The 15,028-nt window shown below is 47.3% G+C and overlaps 1 protein-coding gene across 14 annotated transcripts in view; it reads right to left on the reverse strand.

Moving 5' to 3' along the window:
• Positions 1–700: 700 nt before the first annotated feature.
• Positions 701–15,028, reverse strand: part of TCP11L1 (t-complex 11 like 1) — a 30,570-nt gene continuing 16,242 nt past the window's right edge. For 6 of the 14 annotated variants that reach the window (XM_082343795.1, XM_082343797.1, XM_082343799.1 and 3 more), the window contains 5 exons: positions 13,373–13,509; positions 10,457–10,653; positions 6,351–6,532; positions 4,466–4,638; positions 3,513–3,872 (listed from right to left, as the gene is read on the reverse strand). In XM_082343795.1, the coding sequence (XP_082199921.1) occupies positions 3,634–3,872; positions 4,466–4,638; positions 6,351–6,532; positions 10,457–10,653; positions 13,373–13,509 (928 nt within the window). In that variant the 3' untranslated portion in view covers positions 3,513–3,633. The other 8 variants (XM_082343793.1, XM_082343794.1, XM_082343788.1 and 5 more) reach the window with 7 other exon arrangements.

The raw sequence follows: 15,028 nt of genomic DNA on the forward strand, positions 1-15,028 counted from the left end.
CCTGAAAACACTTAAATCGAATGCTGGAATTCGAATCCAATCAATACATCTATGTATTGTATCAGAGTGAACTTTTCAGTAAAAACTTTAGACATCTGTCCTCTTCTATATATTACACTAACATATATTTAAAAAAATATTCCTCCTTGACTTTCAAAGCATGAAAGTCACAGAATTTCCCTTTCTCTAGATCCCACAACTGCTATCATCCAGGCTCAGAAGTAATTTTGTACAAACAAGTAAGCTTTTTAAAATCAAATAACTCTCCTCTAGAACAAAAGGGTTCTGGGGCTCCGGGTAGCCCAGGCAGGGAGAAAGCAATAAATAGTGGGTGCGGGAGGTGTGTGGAGGCAGTAAGACTATATAAAGTCCTTCCAACACAAAATACCTGGAAGGAGGAGGGCTGGGCTGGGCAGGAGAGGGGCAAGGGTCTAAACGCATCACGGCCTGGTTCTGTTCACTCTGGGGTGGCTGTCAGATACTCCTGGGTGTCTGAAAGAAAAACGAGCCAGATGGCACGAAGAGGTCCCAGGCTCCTGGGAGAGACGGGGCAGCTACGATCACGATAGGGTGTGAGTGGAGACACACGGCAATCCACCCGTTAAAAGCTGAGTGCTACCTACAAAACTAACGATAACAAAAAGCTTCTCTGATTTGTAAACTTGCACTCATAAACACAAACCCTCAAAACAGAATTAGGTACATTTTTCAACAAGTCTTTTCAACAGTGATACACAATATTCTTCCTTTTGGCATCAGTGCTGTTAAACAGAAATGTACTAAGCAGCCATTTTCCAAAGCAACACTACAGCTGAGAACAGGTCCAGTGGGTAACACTGCTGCTGTAGGGAGCAGAGGCGTTAGGGTCTGACAAGGATCTTACTGAGGATCGCATCATAGTAGGGACTGAAGACCATCTTGTTATAGTTGACCAGGCGCACGAACTTAATGGCAACTTCCTCCAGCTCTGTTTGAACGGGACCTAATCCCCCTGGGGCTGTGGGCAATGGCTTCTGATGACTGGAGACAAGGTAGGTTTCTAAGAAGGTCAGGACTCGGGAATCTGCGATAGAAAAGAATGCAGTTGTTTGCTTCTTGGTCAGGGTGACTTTACAAGCTTCTATTTATGCTTCAGTTTTCAGCTTAAACATCACCTTTTCGGGAAAGTCTTCCCTGACCATCCTGAGGCACCTCCCACGTCTGAACATTCATCCCATTTGTACTGTACCCACCCCCCCACCGCCACAAAGCTGGTCCGCTCCACGGGGTGGGACCATGCTCATCTTATTCATCATTCTCTCCCCAGCACCCAGCACAGTGCCTGCCATGAGGCCTGGCCACCAGGCAAAGCCCAAAATACACTTGGAAAGCAAGGATAAATGTATGAACGATTAAGGGGAGATTAGGGTGCTGCCAGGTTCTGCTCTCAGAAGAGCAAGGCACACTGAGACCAACATTAGCCATTGTTTAAGATCATATAAAAAGTGGGAGGAAAAATAAAGCAGGAAATGCAAGTTCAAAAAAGAAGAGAAAGGGACTACCCTGGTGGCACAGTGGTTAAGAATCTGCCTGCCAATGCAGGGGACACGGGTTCGAGCCCTGGTCTGGGAAGATCCCACATGCTGCGGAGCAACTAAGCCCACGAGCCACAACTACTGAAGCCCGCGCGCCTAGAGCCTGTGCTCCCCAACAAGAGATGCCACCGCAAGGAGAAGCCCGCGCACCACAACAAAGAGTAGCCCCCCCTCGCCGCAACTAGAGAAAGCCCGTGCGCAACAACGAAGACCCAATACAGCCAAAAATAAATAAATAAATAAATTTATTTAAAAAAAAGAAGACTCTTGGGCTTCCCTGGTGGCGCAGTGGTTGAGAATCTGCCTGCCAATGCAGGGGACACGGGTTCGAGCCCTGGTCTGGGAAGATCCCACATGCCGCGGAGCAACTGGGCCCGTGAGCCACAACTACTGAGCCTGTGTGTCTGGAGCCTGTGCTCCGCAACAAGAGAGGCCGCGACAGTGAGAGGCCCGCGCACCGCGATGAAGAGTGGCCCCCGCTTGCCACAACTAGAGAAAGCCCTTGCACAGAAACGAAGACCCAACACAGCCAAAAATAAATAATAAATAAATAAATTAATTAACTAAGCACTTTAAAAAAAAAAAAAAGAAGACTCCAGCACTATTGGCTTGTGATCTAGATTTTCCCATAAGCCCACATGAAAGAAGCCTAAGCCTCCTTCTCCAAAGCCTGCAATGAAGGCCATGGAGTTGTGGGCAACTTGTCCTACTCTGAGGAATCATTTAGTTTGATGGTTCTTTAGCCCACCCCCTGCTATGATATTTTTGCACTTTCCTGTGTACCCTCAGCTGCCAAAAAAGTGTGTGTGCAAGCCGCACCTTGCAGATTTTATTACAAAAGCAATAGCGGCATTTATATTAAATAAGCGTTTTCAAACTTCACACCCACCTCATGCCCTAGGGAACCTTCTCAGGTGCAACTGACTTACATCCTTTGGAGTCCAGTAACACACTTAACTGGCTGTGACTAAACAACCTAGATGACAGGACTAAGGGAGCAGCTTAGTAGCCAGTGGTCTCTTCGCAGCACTTCCCCACATCCCCACCCCGGTTGACAACAATGAGCTCGACAGTCCGAGGGCCCTGCAGCATCAGGAGGGTCCTCCTGAGGGACCTGAAGATGAAACTGTGACTAACGCGGGCCTGGGATGAAATAAAAAAAAGTCATGGTATTAGAAGCACACCCATGTCACTGGTTCAGCCTCTACTCCAACCTAGAATCTGATAACCACAGATCATTCTGCTTTTGCCTGAAGCCTGCTAACTTTTCATTATTTATAAGATGAACATCTATCTGAGTTCATAAAGAAGTTAAGGAAGGACTTTACAATTAATTAAATGACAATAATTAAAAAAATTAAATATTAGATGTATTAGATGTAAAAATTAAATATTAGATGTAGTGAACAGAATCAACCAGTGATGATGGAAAGTAACAGCTCATATAGCAGAGTTATATATATATATATATGCCCCCTGCACTGGAAGTGCAGAGTCTTAACCACTGGACCGCCAGGGAAGTCTGGAGTAATATTTTTAATAGCTGCAACTCGTTAGTGAGTCCTCCCTATGTGCTGCCAGGTTCTGCTTAAGCACCTTACATATCTTATCACCTGCAGTCCTCTCAGCAACCCTGCAGGTGTTGGTATTACCCCCTTTTTAGAGATGATGAAACTCAAATATCACGTCACTTGCTCAAGCTACACAGTAAGTGCTTGTAAAGAAAACCCGTCCTAGCCTTGTACTACAGCTATGCTTCTCCCTTACCCTCGCGCCACTACCACATTCAAAACGCTTCTGACTCCAGATCCGGGGGAGAAGGGTCCCCACGCCAAGCAATTCTCTGTGACCCCAGCTGGGCGTCCTACAATTTTACTCAGTTCTGACACTACGTGGAGATAGCCTCAGATCCCACAGGTTAAGGGCTCAGGTCCACGAGACTGCCCCTGACTTCAGAAGCCAATCACAAGGAGGAGGCCCCCAGGTCATCCACAACTTCTGACTTGACTACAAATCGGAGGTTGCCATGACGTCCTCTCCCTTGGATTTTGATGATTTGCTAGAATAGCTCACAGAACTCAGGGAAACGCTTACTTAGGTTTACCAGTTTATTAAATAATAAAGGATCTGATAAAGGATACAAATGAAGAGTCGGAAGAAGCCATACATAGGGTGAGGTCGGCGAAAGTCCCGAGGGCAAGAGCTTCTGTTCTCGCAGAGCTGGGGCGCACCACCCGTCCACTACACGGATGTGTTCAGCAAACCAGAAGCTCTCCAAACCTTGTACTTCTGGGACTTCTGTGAAGGTTTCATCATGTAGGCATTTCTAGCCCCTCTCCTCTCTCTGGAGGATGGAGGGCGGGGCTGAAAGTTCCAAGCTTCTAATCATGGCTTGGTCTTTCGGGTGACCAGCCCCCACCCAGGAGCCCATCAAGAGTCACCTACTCAGAACGCAAGACACTCCCAGCACCCAGGAAACTCCAAAGGATGTAGGAGCTCCGGGTCAGGAGCCAAGGTCAAAGACCAAACACCAGAACAAAAGATGCCCCTAGCGCTCTTACCACTGAGGAAACTACCAGAGTTTCAGGAGCTCTGTGCCAGGAGCCAGGGGCAGAGACCAATATATTGTTTCCCGCCACCTCACAGTGCTGGACGGAGCAGGGTTCTGAACCAAGACCGGTGATTGCAAAGCCAGAGCCCTCAGGACAGTGATGGCTGCCTAGTCACTTGGCCAAAGCTTCGGGTCGCCCTGATTGCACTATGGTGAATAATCACTCTCTCTTCACTCACTGGCACTCGTAATCCATCAAACCCTTCTAGATGTCCGCAGAGGGGCCTGTCTGCCAGCCCATCACAGGCATATCCCTGGTCCCGCCTTCGCCCAAACGTACCCACGATCCTGCGGATGGGGTTGTCAGGACTGGCCACGGCCTGGATCTGGCCCTTGAGCACGGCCTCCTTGTCCGTGGTGAGGGGGCTGAACCCGCACAGGGAAAGGCAGCTGCTCACCTCCAGGCAGACTTTCTCCCCAACAGTAGTCAGGGCATCCTCCAGATGGAAGGAGCTTGAGCAGAGAAGGGAAGGAGAAGCCAGTGAAGAAAGGGCCCATCAACAAAGTGCACATCCACCCCCCCCTCCCAGCCCCCGCTTGGGGAGAGTCACAGCGACCAATTCACAGACTGATGGGTTCAAGGGGAAAACTGTGCCTCTTCCCTGCCCCGAACCCCTCAGACTGCATCCATCCAACTCAGGGGACTTTGTCTCTCTACCCGTCTCTCTCTGCCAGAAAGAACAGTGGCAAGGGGAGGGCTCAGGTTATGCCTGGTCTAACAATCTAAAAGCTAACTTCTTGCTAGCATCTGAGTGGTGAAATAACCCTGGAACTGACTTAGGACTACCTTGGACACCTCTGGAGCAACACACCAGAAACCAGAAATGTGGTAGCCATGGGACGGAGTGGGAGAGAAACTTTTCATTGGATACTACTTTGTCCCTTTAGGCTTTTGAAACACAGTGTATTAACGACTTTCAAAGAACAAATAAAATTGAAATCTAAAAGTTAAAATTCACACCTCGATTCCCTGGGGCTCCTGGGCTCCCCTGGATTCTCTGTGGAGAGCCCTTGTGCTGGTGGGCGTTGTCTGAGAAGGCAATTGCCTTGGTCCTGGATCTAGAGGCTGTGTACAGTAGAATGAGTGGGAGCAAATGTGAGAGCCCCAGGACTTGCTGCTGGCGCCAGGGTGGACAAGGCAGGGCTGGCCTCCCAAGGAAGCGCCGGACAGGCCCTCCTCCTCAGTAGCTTTGACAGAGCAGTTTTACTGGAGGGGGACCTAGGTGACAGCCCAGGGCTACACCTGTGCAAGGGCCTCAGGCCAGGCCTCGCCTCAGCAAACACCCTGCAGGCCTGAGTCAAGACTGTTGAGCCCCAGGTCACAACTCGTGGACACGCCCCTCATCGCACTGAACACATGCAGGCTGTGTGCAAACTCAGCAGCCAATTCCTCCACTTTGTAAGGAGGAGGAGAAGGTTTGGGGACATTCCACTTGAAGAATCCTCTGAGGTGGACGTTGTCAGATACAGGTTTACTTAGAAACATTCAAAAATATTCTATATGCTGGAAACCACGTAAATCACCTAATCTGATTTCACTGCAGAAGCACTTGCCCTCACACAAGTGTGGATTGGTGCTGGTTGATAAATAATCCATTTACACTCAGTACAAAATGTCTATGAGGAGTGTGCAAAGGGCAGAAAACTTTAATCACATTCACACACTCTGGAGGAATGCAGCTTGTTTCTTATTTGACCTTTCCCTAGGACTGTGTTGACCAAACTATTAGTTGATTATGAAAGCAATTCACTGGGTAGCAACCAGTATTTTTTTTCTTTTTAATGGAACAAGAATAGAATAGAAATATCAGGAAGTATTAAGGACAGTTGGGTAAGTTTCACTTTGTCAAGTTTTTATTGCAGTTACATGTGTGTCCAAGTATGCACCGTAACCACAGAAGGTGAATTTCTCACTATGCGTCCTGGTCACAAACATTTGAAAGCCACTGTCCTAGAGCCTCGCTAATCAGCCCTGGAGCGGACTCTAACCTTGACCGTGTGACCCTGAGTAAATCCTGCGCTGCACTGCCAGGTTTCCTCAGTCTCTGGCGAGTTTCCCCGATTCTGCCTTACACCGCAGACCCCCGCCTCAGTCTGCTCCCTGCCCCCCGCTGCCTCCCACCATCTGTTGAAGGCCCTGGTCGCCACAGCTCTCCGTCACTTACGGCAGATGCATATCTGTGAGCAGAATCTTCACAATCATCTTGAGTTTCTCAGCGAAGTCGGCCTGGCTGGAAATTCCTGGGGCTGCCATGCTGAACGTGACCAGCAATACGGCCCCCAGGACGGTCAGCTGCTCCAGCTGGAGCTGGAACTCTTGGAAGCGAGAAAGGTCCATCAAAACTGTCTGCAATGAATAAAACAGAAATCATCCTGAGCTGCAGGTTCGGGCTGTGACCGGCAGAGGGCAGTGGGGCCGCAGCCCATACGGAGGCCTCTGAAGTTCCCCTGAGGATTTTCTAGTCCTTTCAGAGCCGGCCATAAGGGAGTCAGGTGTGAATTCTTCCACCACAGCGCCCCTCTCCCTTAGGAAGGCTGCAGTACAACATGAGCCAGACTGGGTGTAAACCCAGACTTCATCATTTAATAGCAGCACAACCTCATGCAGGTTTCTTCAACTCTCTGAGCCCTAGGCAAAATGGGGATTCCTCCTTCACAGTGCTGTTTTAAAGATGAAAAAAAGGGAGAGGGATAAGTTGGGAGACTGGGATTGACAATATACACTCTATATAAAATAGATAACTATTAAGGACCTACTGCATAGCACAGGGAACGCTACTCAATACTCTGTAATGACCTATATGGGAAAAGAATCTAAAAAAGAGTAGATATATGTACATGTATAACTGATTCACTTTGCTGTACAGCAGAAAGTTAACACAACACTGTAAATCAATTATATTCCAATAAAAATTAAAAAGAAAGAAAGATGAAAAAAGACCATGTATATAAAGTGGCTGGGACTTCCCTGGTGGCGCAGTGGTTGAGAATCTGCCTGCCAATGCTGGGGACACGGGTTCGATCCCTGGTCCAGGAAGATCCTACAGGCCATGGAGCAACTAAGCCCATGAGCCACAACTACTGAGCCTGCGCTCTAGAGCCCAGGAGCCACAACTACTGAGCCCACGCGCGGCACCTACTGAAGCCCGCGTGCTCTAGAGCCCGTGCTCCACAACGAGAAGCCACCGCAGTGAGAAGCCCGCGCACCACAATGAAGAGCAGCCTCTGCTCGCCACAATTAGAGAAAGCCCGCGTGCAGCAATGAAGACCCAACGCAGCCATAAACAAATAAATAAATAAATGTATTAAAAAAAGAAAGATAATAATAAAGTGGCTGGCAGAGCCAGCACTCAATAAATAGGAATTACATCATTAGACGGGAAAGAGTAATGAGGTACACAGGGGGCCAACTCATCCCAGTTTTTCCGGGCGTGGCCTGGTTTAAAAACTGAAACTCCCAAGGCCTGTGAACACTACCCCCTCCCCACTCCCATTCCCAGTCCTGGGCCAACCAGACAACCAGCCACCCCATCCAGGGCACAGGAGGGAAGGAGGGGAGAAATACACTTATTCACCTCAGTATCCCCCTCAGTATCCAGCACAAAGGAGGCTCTCAAGAACTGGGGCGTGAATAAAGAAAGAGAAAAATGAACGATAAGGAGAAAAATGAACGATAAGTAGAAAAAGTAGGAATGACAGATAACACCTGGAAAGTAGTCAGTGAGTGAATTTCCATGACGGCGTCCCTGTGTTACAGACAGGCCCAGGCCCTGCCAGGCCAAAGTCCCCTGTGTGGGGTGAGGTAAAGGGAAGTGGAAAGGCTGAGGAGATATGACTTCTGATCTGAGTTTTTACAGATTAATCAAATAAACTTTAAGGACCAGTCTTGCTGTACGAAATTGACACACCAAATCAAGACATTAACAATGTGGAGCCTTAGCCCAGAATTCTCCCTAAGAAGTAAAAACCATCTTTGAAGGGAGACTCCTCTATTGTTAAACAGAGAGGCTTTACCAGTCTCTTTTTTGACTTCATTTTGTTACAGGGCAGCATCCTTGCTTTGTGGCCTCCTAGCAGTATGCCGTACTTGGGTTTAGGACGCAAAGGATTTCCAAGGATCAATTCTGAGAGTAGACATCTGTCCCCAGTGAAAACACCATTTTCCCCAAGGCTTTTTTTTTTTTTTTTAAAGCTTAAATCTTGAGTGTTACATCTTTTTTTTTTTTTTTAAACTTCGGGTTTATTTATTTATTTATTTATTTATGGCTGTGTTGGGTCTTCGTTTCTGTGCGAGGGCTTTCTCTAGTTGCAGCAAGCGGGGGCCACTCTTCATCGCGGTGCGCGGGCCTCTCACTATCGCGGCCTCTCTTGTTGCGGAGCACAGGCTCCAGACGCGCAGGCTCAGTAGTTGTGGCTCACGGGCCTAGCCGCTCCGCGGCATGTGGGATCTTCCCAGACCAGGGCTCGAACCCATGTCCCCTGCATTGGCAGGCAGATTCTCAACCACTGTGCCACCAGGGAAGTCCCCCACGTCTATTTTTTAAGAGAAATGTCTGCAGGAGAGAGAAGAGAGCATGTCACTCTGCAGGAAGGAAGCTCCCCATCCCCACTTCAATACCCCCTTTAGAGCCTGCTCTGGCACAAAACAGGGAACTCAGAGGCAAGAGGTGAAACCTTAGGCTCACAACATCTCAAAAAGAAAAATAAGGAACTGAGAAAGAAACTTAGAGAAGTAGCAGGATCTGAGGCTAGAGATAAGAAGCCTGAGTGCCCTTAAAAAAGAGGGGGAGTCTAGACGCCAAGCCAGCTATTTGCTGGGGGGATCCCCCGTTAGTCATCTCCTTAAAGGACTCCTGCAGTTAGAAGCACTTACTACGAAAAACATACAAAGCAAAAAAATATTGCTCTGGGCTTCCCTGGTGGCGCAGTGGTTAGGAATCCGCCTGCCAATGCAGGGGACACGGGTTCAAGCCCTGGTCCGGGAAGATCCCACATGCCGCGGAGCAACGAAGCCCGTGTACCACAACTACTGAAGCCCACGTGCCTAAAGCCCGCGAGCCACAGCTAGAGAAAGCCCGCACGCAGCAACAAAGACACAACGCAGCCAAAATTAAATAAATAAAATAAATAAATAAATTTAAAAATATGTATATTGCTCTGCATGGAAGGGGAAGAAGTTTCTTTAGATAAAACTGAAAAGCACCGTCACTGTTAGGGTTTTCATCAAGATGAGTAAAAACAGGACAGAAGCTCGGCAGCACAAATTAGAAGCCCCATACACTGCTGGTGGGACTGTAAAATGAGGCAGGCACTTTGGAAAATAGTCTGGCAGTTCCTTAGAATGTTAAACTTAAGAGTCACCACGTGACCCAGCAATTCTAATCCTAGGTACATACCCAAGAGAACTGAGAACACATGGCCACACAAAAACTTGTACACAAATATTCAGAGCAGCACAATTCACAACAGCCCAAAAGTAGCCCATCAGTTGTCCATCAACTGATGAATGAATAAAGCAAAATGGGGTATAGCCATACAATGGAATATTATTCAGCCTTGAAAAGAAATGCTGCCACAAACAACATCGTGGATGAACCTTGAAGATATTATACTAAGTGAAATAAGCGAGTCACAAAAGGACAAATACTGTGTGATTTCACTCACATGAGGTAGCTAAAGTAGTCAGGTTCAGAAACACAGAGGAACCGGGGGAGGGAAGAATGAGGAGTTAGTGTTTAAAGGGTACTGGGTTCCAGTCTGTTCCATGAATGGGTGGCTGTGATGGCCGCAGAGTCATGTGAACGTACTTAGTGCCACTAAACTGTACACTTAAAAATGGTACATTTTATGTTGTGTATATTTTAACACAATAAAAAAGACTTAAAAAGAATGAAGTACTGATTTATGCTACAACATGGATGGACTTCATGCTAAGAAGCCAGACACAAATGGCCAATATTGCATGATTCCGTTTAAACGAAAAGTCCAGAATAGGCCAAATCCATAGAGACATAAAGAAGATTAATGGTTGCCAGGGGGTGGGGGGAGGGTTGTGACCGCTAATGGGTACAGGGCTTCTTTCTGGGTGACGGAAATGTTCTGAAATTAAACAGTGGTAATGGAAGCGTAACTCTGTGAATGTACTAAAAACCAGTGAATTATACAACTTATAAGGGAGATTTTTCTGGTATGTGAATTGTAACTATTATTTTTTTTAAAGTTCAGCAGCACAAAAAAGAAATGAGCAGTCAGACTGCTCTGGAGCACCTACTTCAGGGAAAGGTCTGTGGAGGTGGTCCCACTTCAGAAGCTTCAGGTATGCATAATTCTGGACAGCAACAGGATCTGGCCCGGGACCGTCCCCAGAGCCAGAGGCCTCTCCCACAGCCGGCAGGGCATTTCTACACTTCTGATTCATAAGGTCATCTGCGGCTTCTTCCAGCCACTGGGTGACAAAGTCCAGAGAATCTGTGAAAAGCAAGGCTTCGAACATTACTGGAACGCTCTGGATGGATGCTTCCCAGAATTACTTTAGGGAAGATCATCCTGGAACTGTGGTAAAGTATAAAGTACGGACTTTGGAATCAAATAGGCCTCGGTTCACGTCACAAGATTGCCAGTTACCAGCTGAGTGTTCTTAGATACGTCATAGTCAGTCTGACTATCAAGATTCTTAATACAAAGAAATGTCCACCACCACCTCACTGGCTGCTGTGAGGACTAACCACGACAGTGGATATAAATGCCACCTCGGATGTTCGACAGACCTCCACTCTCTTCTCTCCTACCCTGGCCACTCCTGCATGATACGTGGCTGGAAGCTCTGATAGCTCCAGCTCAGTGAGATGCAAAAATTCTTGCCCAGAGACAGATGGGATGAGACACTGACTAGAGTTTCCCAGTGTAAAGTATCCTCCACACTGAAGATGAGGCTTGTCCTTGTCTAGATCTTAGTCTCGTATCAATCTGGTTTACTTTCAGCCTTGCGGTGGCGGGGAGGGGTAAGTTCTGTCCCGTGTTTGACGCATACTGTGCAGTGTTTGGAGCACTGCAGGGGGTGGGGGGAACCTCAATTGTCTTTCATCCGCCAGCATGCTTCCCCTACTTTTCTAAGCTGAATAACGCACCAGGGACTCTGAGGGACACGAGAGAGAGAAGATGAGGTTTCTGTCCACAGTGTCTGAGCAAACACCCCTCTGACAGGGCCTGGAATAGGTGGCAGCCCTGCCAGTGGCGGCCACCTTAAAACAAAACGGGCAGCCGAGGGCACGGCTGGAGTCCACTCTTCACTGCTGCAACAGGACACACCTCTGGTTCTGCCCACATGCTGATCACGCCGAGCTCTTGGTTCCGAGCTTCGTTCTCCCTTCAGCCTCTGCAGACAGCATTCTGTAGGCGGCCAGCTCTGGAAAACCTCGGCTTTCATGCCGTGAGAGATAAGCACTAGACTCGGACCAGCTCAGCGCCTGGGCCCCGGCTGTCCGCACCTGGCCCTCCTACAAAGGCTCTTCAGCCTGTAAACTGCAACCCTGGTTTCTCCTGAGGGGCAGTAAAATACCGGTTGAGAAAGGGAGCTGTGTGGTCATCAATTCTGATCAAAAATCTCAAAATCTGGGGACTTCCCTGGCGGTCCAGTGGTTAAGACTCTGAGCTCCCAATGCAGGGGGCACAGGTTTGATCCCTGGTCAGGGAACTAAGATCCTGCATGCCGCCTGGCACAGCCAAAATAAAAAAAAAAACCTCTCAAAATCTCTTACCACATCTGTAAAACTGGTTTAAAAAATAGTGCCTACCTCATAGGCTTACTATGAGGTCACCTATGGCAACACAGGTACACCCTTGACACAAGCCTAGTACACAGTAAACACTAACCAATCTTCTAGTACTGCTCCTTCAACTCTGCCCTTTCTTGACTCCTCCTGGCCCTCAGGACCAGTTCCAACTTCTCTGCCTGGGGCTGGATGAGCAACTGCTGACCTGATTCTGGTCAGGCAACACAATCTATCCAGAGACTGCCATTTTCATCTTGTGACCCACAAACTTAGAGGCTAAACGGAACTCGTAATAAATTGGAACTGAAGACTGCAATTCACTTAGAACATCAGCTGCCAGTGCAGAGACCAAAAAAGCACCCTAGAAATGAAACATAGTTTGGATTCTAATTTATCTGTTTCCTGCAGTCATCTGAGAGGTTCATAAAAATGAGACTTTTTCTGGGTACAAAACCAGAAGATTTATGCATATAGAAGAGAAGCAAAGTGAAATTTCTTGACGTACCTCATAGAGGGGAGAAAAGTGAGCTAAAGAGTCCTAAGAAGTTTGTCATGTTTTTAAAACCAAGGCCAAGTATACAATTCACCTCAAACTGGTGTCTTCATAAAAACCCATTTAATTTAGGACTTCTTTTTTTAAATTTCTGTTCTCCTCTCCTGCTTATAGTTCTCTTGCTTGTCAACTAAGTTTTCAGGGCCTAACATCTTGTGCTTTTCTGTCTTCAAATTAGACTACTCCTGAAACAGGAGGGAAGGGGGCAGGGCACAACCTTTGAAAGAACGACATAGCCCGAGGACATGACATAAACTGACTAGAACCAAATGGGCCCAAGATGGCGGACACTTCCACTAGACCTTGTGCCTCAGTATACACATCAGCAAGCTAAATGACACATCCACAGGTGCCATGACAGTTCCAAGGCCAACCATAAGGATCAAAAAGTAGGTGGTGGCCCAATTCCTGGAAGTCACCGCCCCTTCCTGAAATAGCTGGAATACTCCTCCCACTCATTAGCCTATAAATTACCCACCCCTATAAAAACTGACAACCCCATACCCTGGTGCTTTCTCACCTTCTGAGATGGCCCATACTCTGTCTGCAGAGTGTTTCTCTCTAAATAAATCCACTTCTTACCCATCACTTTGTCTCTCACTGAATTCTTTCTGCGATGAGATATCAAGAACCTGAGCTTCATTAAGTCCTGAAACCAAGTGTGTGATCTCAGTTGGAAGACCGTGGGTTTTGGCTGGGTTTGAGTCCCAGCACGTGGGTTCAAGTCCCAATCTGAGGTGCATGGTTTCACTCTCATACTAAATTCTCATTTTGTTTTGAAAATATCATTATGCGGCAAGCTACAGCCACTAAAATGAAAAAACACAGACAACGAACAGGCACCACAAAACATTAAACATACTTGGCTGCTTCTCCAAAAACTCTTGAAACTGCTTCCTTTCATATTCAACTGACTGCTGCATGAGATGTGGCCTAATGCTACTGACAGCAAAGTTTGCCATGTCCACTTTCATTAGGTCCAACACGGAAAAAATTGCCCTGAAAGAGATAAAAGGATTTATCACTGGGCACTTGTAAAAGTAAACACTGCTGTTAAAAAAAATGAAGTGAGCTGATTTGAGACAGTTTTTTAATCTCAGAAAGGGTGGCAAGAAAAGTTGGAGAAGCCATGAGAACGCAGATTAAAAAAAACAAATTTAGAAGAAAGGACTGCAAATTTTTAAGCTGCTCTCTGTCCCACCCTTGCCCCTAGGCAAACATCACTTCCCCCACTGCCTGTCAGGCCCAGAGCTCATTCTTTGGCTCTGGGTCAGCGCTCTTGGCGGCCGCAAAGGAAGGACGGCCCCAGACCGGAGGTTAAGAGCAGAGAGTTCACCACCTGGTCTCCATGCTCACACAGGTTAACATGTTCACGGCAGGTTTTATGCTCTAGCTCTCATGGCATAATTGCTAGTTCACACTCTGAATGTAACCGATGGGCAGACGTGACCCAATGCCGAGGATGCCTTCCATACCATGCCTGTCACATACCAGCAGCACTCTTACCAGAGGTCGGGAGCTGCTAAGTGACCTACTTGCAGAAGGTGGATAAGAACCCAAGGTGCAGGTTTAGGTGTAGTCCTACACAGAGGTAAGAACAGGATCAAATGTCCTCCCAGTCCCCTGATGCCCTTTGGGACTGACTGAACATCGTATGACAGAATAAATTCACCCACACATAAGGTGATATGTATGGGAAAGGATACACATCTGAGGAACAACTCAGGGCCCCTCAGCCTGCCACTCTGTCCCTCTCCCAAATGCGTGGGGCAGCCCACTTTCTGGAGGGTGTTCTGCCTCTCCTTTGAGCATTCCCAACAGTCCCCTAAATCCACCTACTGGAAACCAGAGACTATTGGAGACTGCCAAGTGGCAGACCACTGACTGGAAGTAACCCACAATCATGTTTTATGCTCACAGTGTTTTTAAAAGCCAGGATTTCTAGCTTCTCTTGAAAAATCAAAAGATCTGGCAACCCGGGCCCAAACTCCATCACGACTACAGTCGGCTGGCACTAAGCGGCCACCGTGGCCTCCTTCAGATAGGGTGTATACTCCCAGGTTACCACTTTCCCCAGTCCCTTCTCTTTCCAGTAGGAATCTGAGTTAGGTTGAGTTTGCTACCAGCTATTTCCCCAGAGGACTCTCTTCCAAGGAATTCCTCATTTAACTTGGCTGATTTTGAGCTCTTACCGACTATATTATTTCTAATGTCTAGCACCGTGCCTAGCACATAAGAGGTAAGAGCTTGTTGAATGAATGAACAAATCAATAACTATATTTAGGCAGTCTTTGCAACATGCTCTCTCTAAACCCTGAGGGAACCTGACAATGAAGGGCATTTTTCTATGTAATGAACATTGACAGCATAATGATATCAAGAAGGCTAGAGATTAAACTTTTTTTACTTATAAAACTTTTGGAAAGCAACTTGGTAACATGCAATGAGTCTTAAAACTGTTCACATCCTCTGACACAGTAATCCCATTTTAAGAACCTATCTTTAGGAAATAACCTAA

The sequence above is a fragment of the Balaenoptera borealis genome (genome assembly GCF_965194805.1).
Source record: "Balaenoptera borealis genome assembly, chromosome: 11".
In the NCBI taxonomy this organism is placed as follows: domain Eukaryota; kingdom Metazoa; phylum Chordata; class Mammalia; order Artiodactyla; family Balaenopteridae; genus Balaenoptera; species Balaenoptera borealis.